The 7,936-nt window shown below is 37.8% G+C and overlaps 2 protein-coding genes across 2 annotated transcripts; both read left to right on the top strand.

Annotated features, from left to right (window-relative positions):
- The first annotated feature begins 3,306 nt into the window (after nucleotides 1-3,306).
- Nucleotides 3,307-5,014, top strand: LOC141614046 (uncharacterized). Its single transcript, XM_074432800.1, has 2 exons — nucleotides 3,307-4,109; nucleotides 4,222-5,014. Exons 1-2 carry the CDS (start codon nucleotides 3,307-3,309, stop codon nucleotides 5,012-5,014), a joined length of 1,596 nt encoding a protein of 531 aa, XP_074288901.1.
- A 39-nt stretch (nucleotides 5,015-5,053) lies between these two features.
- Nucleotides 5,054-6,220, top strand: LOC141614045 (uncharacterized). Its single transcript, XM_074432799.1, has 2 exons — nucleotides 5,054-5,674; nucleotides 5,738-6,220. Exons 1-2 carry the CDS (start codon nucleotides 5,054-5,056, stop codon nucleotides 6,218-6,220), a joined length of 1,104 nt encoding a protein of 367 aa, XP_074288900.1.
- The last annotated feature ends 1,716 nt before the right edge of the window (nucleotides 6,221-7,936 follow it).

The raw sequence follows: 7,936 nt of genomic DNA, 5'->3' as shown, positions 1-7,936 counted from the left end.
ATAGATTCAGAAATCTAAAATACATCGCACCTATTCCTAGTCTCCTAATCACTCTTGACAGAAGAGAGCATTGGTACATTATTCTCAAGAATTAATATGTCTTCAACATATAAGATATAGGAAAAAATAATTCTAGCTCCCACTTAACTTCATGTATAATCATGATTCTTCAATCATGTGAATGAAACCATTCTCAATTATCACATGAACGAAAAGTATATTCCTTTGATGCTTGCTTAAGACCATTCTAGGATCACTTAAGAAAGCTTTTCATAATATGTTAGGATTCTTAGATCTTCATCTAAGATTTTGTGTTCCAAACACATTCCTTTTCTAAATTCCCATTTTAGAAAAGCGAATCTTTATAATCATTTGCCATTGTTCATTAAAATGAATTGTAGCAATTCCTAACATAATTTATCTTGATCAACATCTTCATGTTGATCTATGCCCGTATTTACTCTAAAGCTCTATTCACTTTAAGGAGACCCTCGCCTTTAAGTAAATCTACTCTTTGAGTAACAATTTTTGGATTGTAATACTATGGCTCATATGTAACAAAGTCGATTTGGAATAATACCATTACTTTCGCAAAGCAACATTTTAACAACAAGACATGTGTGCTAAACTCCCACTGAGCTATACTCCCACTCTATCTTTATAGATTATAGTTCTATCACTTTCACAAAGTAACACGTTAACTATAAGACATGTTTGTTACGATCCAATCTACTCCCACTCTATCTCTCAGAAATACATCTATCTTCTTAAGAGATATCTTTGTGAGTTACAAACATATATGGTGGAGTAATTGAAGTTTGACTAGACTGACGTGTTAGCACGTAAAAATACCATCTCTATCATGGCAGTTTGATTCATGTCATATGCGTGTCTGATACATGTGATATGTTAAATAGACTCCCTATTTCAGGTATCTCATGGTTGGCCATCCGTTTAGAATTACGTGTCCGTTTTGGATTGGAAATTCCCAAAATTGAGTTCGATAACTCAAACTGACTCATATTAGTTTGATCTTATGGGTAATGACACAAGGTCATAATCCATATTTAATAAATCAAATTCATTACAATGATCTTTGCCACTACGATCGAATCGTAATGCTTTAGTACTTTGTTCAATTGGTTCTCTACATCATTTAGAAATTTCTCAAATTTCTCAAATGCATCACTTTATATTTGATTAAATAAATATTCCCATATCTACTTAAATCATCGGTAAAAGTGACGAAGTAGTCATAAATTTCCTTTGCGGTGATGCTCATTAGAACATATACATCGGCATGTATTAGTTCCAACAAATCACTTGCTCATGTCTCTTTACCATTAAAGGGAGTACAAATCATTTTGCAAAGGAGACAAGATTCGCATATTCCATATGATTGAAAATCAAATGGTTCATTAAATCTAGTCGACACTAGCTTTCAATGCGTTTCTCATTTATGTAACTTAATCGAAAAGGGTCAAATGTACAAATCAATTGAATCACTTGTCATGAGTCTTCTGGATTGTATGTTATAGATATCTTTAGTTGAGTTGGAAGTGTCTAAAACATGAATACCATTAAGAGAATTGACTTGGCTTCCAGCCATGTCAATTTTCAAACAATGTACAACACGATTGTTTTTTATGGCGAAATATGAATCCTTCCATATCTAACATGAAATAATGTTTTAGACGTAATCATTCATTATTAGGATCCAAAAGAAACCCTAATGAGAGGCGATTAGCAGGCGACTTTGACTTCTCCTAGGGCATTGATTTTCTTGCTTTCTTTACGTAATCATGGCTAGGAACTCAGCACAAAAGACTAAGAGCAAACAACGTTCCTCTACTAAACGCATTCAGAATCAGAGGAAGAGTGTTCCAAGCCAAAAGATTGCAAAGAAAACAAGACCAGAGGAAAATGATATTTTACGTACAAAACCTATGCATGAAGTGCATACTGTTCCTGGCCTATCCTTTGATGATGAAGAGGATGAGGCTGAGCAAAGCAAATGGATAACAAAGCGTGGTAAGAAATCTGCTATTGTATCTGAGGAGGATGAACCTTCTCAAGATCTTTTACAGTTTACTAGTGATGATGTTAAGGAGGAAATAGACTACTGGAATCAGGCAGTCTATTGCTTTGTTTTAGGTGCCAATCCCCCTTGGGAGATTCTTAATGGATATATACATAGAATTTGGCATAAGCATGCTATTAATAAGGTCTCGTTTCTCCCTAATGGAGTGTTCCTAGTGAGATTAAAAGATCTTAAGGACAAAGAGGCAGTTCTGAATGCTGGCTACCATATGTTTGACAATAAACCTCTTATTGTCAAACCATGGGGGGTGGATATAGACCTGATGAAAGAGGATGTTAAACTGGTTCCTGCCTGGATTAGACTGCATGATTTGCCACTCAAATTTTGGGGCAAATGCCTGCCTACCATTGCAGGACTGGTTGGACGTCATATTAAATCTGACCAATCTACCATAGATAAAACCAGACTTGGATTTGCCAGGACTCTAGTTGAACTAAAAGTGGGAATGAAGTTCCCAAATGCAGTCAAGTTCCTGGATGAAAATGGCAAGCTCATAACAATAAAAGTAGAATATGAATGGAAACCCTCTGTTTGCACCAAATGCAAGGGCTTGGGGCATGAAGCTATCAACTGTAGGAAAGGAGCACCACAACAAATGAGAATTTCTAAACCTGTAAAGGTGTGGCAGCCAGTCCAACCAAAGATTGTGGAGACAAAGACTATAGCTACTATGGTGAGTGCTACTGAGGGAGTAACTAGCCCTATAATGACACCAGTGAAGGTAGTTCAGAGCTCTCCTGGGCAGCAAGTCACTGATGAGGAAACAAGTCAGACAATTGTGGTATCACCACAAGGTACACCTGCAGCAACAATAAATGGATCAGGAGTGCAGTCACAATCTCCTGATAGTGGACAAATTGGTAACCCTTCTCAATCTGTTTCCAATGCATAATATTGGATTCTGGAATGTGCGAGGATTAAATAGTGTAAATAAGCAGAAAATTGTTAAATGGTTTATACATAATAAGGAAGCAGGCTTGTTTGGGCTTCTAGAAACTAAAATAAATGGTGATAATGTTAGTAACATTTCAAATAATATGTTGGATGGGTGGTGTGTGACTACCAATTGTAGGCTACATAAAGGTGGTAGGGTTTGGCTGTTATGGCAACCAAGTTTATTTGATGTGATGGTTCTTCAATATGATGCATAGTTCATACATGTCAAAGTTACTGCAAGATGTACACAACAACAATTCTTCCTTACCATGGTCTATGCCTTTAATGAAGGGAGTGAGAGAGTTGACCTGTGGAATAAGCTTAAGAGTATAGCTCAACAGTGTTCAGGACCTTGGGCAATGGCAAGGAATTTTAACACTGTAACTTCTCCAGATGGAAGATTGGGAGGTAGCACCAGGCAAGAGGACATGGATGATTTCAATCAGTGTATAGCTACTTGTGGAGTGACTGATATTCATGCCACAGGAGCCTTCTTCACTTGGAATAACAAGCAGGATCCTTTCCATAGAAAATACAGTAGACTTGACAGGTTTATGGTTAATCAAGCTTGGTTGGATACTTTCCCTGATATGATGGTTCATTTTCACCCTGAGGGTTTGCTTGATCACAATCCGTGCATTGTGAGTGATATTAAGCTTGGTGGCAGGAAAAATGCTAGCTTCAAATATTTCAACATGTGGAGTTTAGCACCATCTTTTACCAGCATAGTCAGCAATGATTGGGGCAAATCATACAATGGCACTAAAATGTTTTGTATTGTAAAGAAACTGAAGAGTCTTAAAGGGGCTCTGAAAGCACTGAATAAAGAGTCCTACTCAGACATTGAAAATAAAGCTAGTATGGCAATACAGAATCTGGAAAGCATTCAACAACAATTGATACATGATCCCACCAGTTCTGATTTATTGTCCCAGGAGATGGAGCTTCTTGCTAATGTTAGAGAACTGACTAAGGCAAGGGATAGCTTCCTAAGTCAAAAAGCCAAGACTCAGTGGTTAGAGGATGGTGACAAAGCAATATGCCTATTTTCATGGAGCAATAAAGAAAAGATGTATCAGAAACAAGGTCATCCAAATAGAAGATCAAAATGGGGTGTTGTGTAAAGACAGCCAAAGTATACAGCAAGCCTTTCTAGCATACTACCAATCTCTTCTTGGGAGTAGGAAGTCCACCACAGCTGTGAGAAGTGATGTTTTGGGAAAAGGGAATCACTGCACTGAGGAACATGTTGCTACTCTGTCTAAGCAGGTGACTAGTGAGGAAATAAAACAAGTTGTGTTCTCAATCCCAAATGAAAAGGCTCATGGGCCTGATGGATACACAAGCAAGTTTTTCAAAGACTCATGGGATATAGTTGACCCAGATATTTGTGCTGCAGTAGCTGAATTCTTTATGACAGGTCAATTACTTACCCAACTCAATGCTACCAATATTACTTTGATTCCTAAATGTGAGAGACCTACTTCTGTAAAGCACTTTAGACCAATTGCCTGCTGTAATATGCTTTATAAGATCATCTCCAAGCTACTTTGTAATAGGCTATCTTTGGTTTTGCCTGATCTCATTCATGATAATCAAGGAGCCTTTATAAAGGGCAGGTCTATTATTGAGAATGTCCTCATATGTCAAGATATTGTCCAACAGTATTCAAGGAAGGGTGTCTCTCCTAGATGTCTATTCAAGATTGACCTTCAAAAAGCTTATGACACTGTTGAATGGGAGTTTGTTGAACAAATGTTTCATGGACTCAACTTCCCTACTCATTTTACTCAACTGGTTATGGTGTGTGTCAATTCTACTGCATTTACTTTATCACTAAATGGAAGCAATTTTGGATATTTTAAGGGGCAACGAGGGCTTAGACAAGGAGACCCTATATCTCCTCTAATATTTACCATGTGCATGGAGTATTTGACAAGATTGATCAAATTTGCAACTGAGAAATGGCCATTCTAGTACCATCCTTTATGCAAATCCCTCAAATTGACACATTTGATGTTTGCAGATGACCTGCTCTTATTCTGCAAAGGAAATGCTCACTCTGTCATGCTTCTCATGAGAGCATTTTCCTCTTTTTCAGACGCAACTGGTCTTAATATGAATAATACCAAGTCAGAAATCTTTTTTAATGGAATGGATGAGGTTCTGCAGGAGGATATCAAGAGAGTCACTGGCTTCTGTGAGGGCCAGATGCCTTTTAGATACCTGGGAGTACCCATTCAAGCTGGCAGACTGACAAAGAAGGAATGTAATAGTCTGACAGAGAAAATGGTAGGGAGAATTCGAAGTCTTGAAGCCAAAAAATTATCATATGCTGGCAGGCTTACTCTCATAAATTCAGTGCTAAATACACTCTACAGTTACTGGGCTTCTATGTTTATTATTCCAAAGAGTGTCATCAAAAGAATTGAAGCAATCTGTAGGAACTACCTCTGGGATGATAGTTTAGAATATCATAGAGTGCCCTTAGTTGCTTGGGACAAGGTTACTCTGCCAAAACCTGAAGGTGGTCTGGGGATAAAGAAAGCTGAGCTATGGAATGTTGCCCCAATTGGTAAATTGGTGAATTGGGTCTATTCAAAAGCAGATAGGCTATGGATTAGATGGATAAATCAGGTTTACATAAAACAGCAGCAATGGCATACCTATAAGCCTCCTGCAACTGCCCCTTGGTCCTAGAAAAATGTGTGTAAAGTAAAAGAGTTGCTGAAAGATGGATTTACTGATGATACCTGGACTGCTCAAACTCATGGGTATTCAATCAGAGGAGGATATGATTGGCTGGTCATGCCTCATCCTATACTGGACTGGACTAAACTGGTCTGGAATAGCTGGAATACTCCTAAGCATTCAATGATAACCTGGATTACTCTCCATGGAGGACTGAACATCAAAGATAAATTGTTTAGAATTGGTTGCAGCAATGATAATCACTGTTGTTGCTGTGACAGTATGCCTGAAACTCATGAACACCTCTTTATCTACTGTCCTTACAGCAGCAGGATCAGAGGTAAGCTGGAAAGTTGGCTTGGCAGACCCATGCCTAATGTCAATGACATGGTAGCAGATAATACGGGGTCAATTCAGTGGAAGATAATGGCAGTGGTGATGAATGCCTCTCGCTATAATGTCCGGGTCAGCAGAGAAATAATGCAAGGATAAATAACTTCATCACCGGACACAAATTGTTGCCAAACGGATTGAAGAGGAAGCCATGAGACGTATCAAATTCAAAGCTGGTCCATCCATGGATCAAGCTAGCCTAGCTATGCTTAGGAATGTTGGCTTACAGTAGGATTTTTATTCTGGTAGCTTGATTGGGAGATTATCTCTCTTTTTTTCCTTGTAAATGATACGTTTTATGTTTTGATATATAATACAATGACTCACATTTCACCAAAAAAAAAATGTTTTAGACAAAATGGGTGCATAATCACCATTATGTAGATTACAACTCAAAGCTATTAGCTAAAACAAGTACACATGTCCCTCTCGAAGTGCCGGCTACCCTAGCTCCATTTCCTTGTCGGAGATTTATATCACTCTTGTTTAGCTTTTCCACATTTCCAAGCCCCTGTATACAATTACAAAGGTGAAAACCACAACCAGTATCCCATACCCACATTGAGGTGGAGTATAATTTATATCAATAACAACGATTTCGGAAGTAATAGTACCAACTGGAGTGACAAGTCCAGCTTTGATATCTCCCAAATATTTTGGGCAATTTCGTTTCCAATGGCCCATGACATTACAATAATGACATTCTTCATAATATTGGGCACCCTTCTTGGTCTTGGTTGTGGTAGTCTCACTATCCATTTCCAATTCATTATCAGGTTTGGGTTTTTCACCCATCTTTGCCTTTCCTTTAATCATATCATTACTCCTTTCAAGTGCAAGGACACTCTTGCTAGAACTCTCACTGAATTTGATATTTCTCCTTGCTTCATCAAACAAGGATGCCTTGGTTTTAGTGAGATTTTCTTCACAAGGTTTTCTTACCAAAGAGGTAGGCATAAATATTGGAGTGGGAGGTGTGGAAGTGGTAACGTACCAAAGATTTTCATCCTGACTAATGCCAAAGCGTAATTCTCTAATCGTTTCATTAACATCCTTGGAGCATTTTTTATCGAATGATTGGAGCCATGAATTAATGGTGATTGGTGCAGGAGTATTAGATGAATTCATGGCGAATAAATAACTACAAAAACGGAAATGAAGGAAATAATTAACATCTATCGTTTTAATAATACTTGTAAACAAGTATTGCATTTATATAGTGACCTCTACCCAACTATTATAAATGATTCCGAGATCCAGATTCATATTAACTCGGGCACGGTGAGCCAATTCATCCCTTATTAATATAACTCGGTAGATTAACTCTTTAATCGATTCTACTTCTAGAACTCTCGGTCGATAAAAAATACTTTAATATTTATCTTTAGCCCAAAACACATGCGACTACGGTCATGAATACTTCCGTTGAGCTCAATCCAAATTTTGATGTAATAACATTTTATTACCCAATTACCCAACGTAACAAGTTTAGTACCCCGGTGTGCCGAGCCTACTTCCTCATGAAATTGGGACTCACGGTTTCTACTATATGGTAAGTGTTTTAGCAGGGATTTTACTGAATGAGAACGTCCTGCCAGGGGATTTAAGGAGGGGTGATCTAACTCAAATAACTTGCCTGACCAGTATAAGTAAATAAATAGATAGGTAAAAAGTAAAGACACAAAGATTTTATACGTGGAAAAACCCTGGGAATAAGGGAAAAAACCACGGGCACCAAGCCAAGAATGATTGTTACTATGATTTCAGATAGCCTGACAAAGTATTTATATATCAGGTGTGACAGGCAATAATATT

Source organism: Silene latifolia, chromosome 11, assembly GCF_048544455.1.
Source record: "Silene latifolia isolate original U9 population chromosome 11, ASM4854445v1, whole genome shotgun sequence".
NCBI classification, from domain to species: Eukaryota; Viridiplantae; Streptophyta; class Magnoliopsida; order Caryophyllales; family Caryophyllaceae; genus Silene; species Silene latifolia.
The sequence above is the reverse complement of the archived record's forward strand: the minus strand, read 5'-3'. Positions and strand labels throughout refer to the sequence as shown.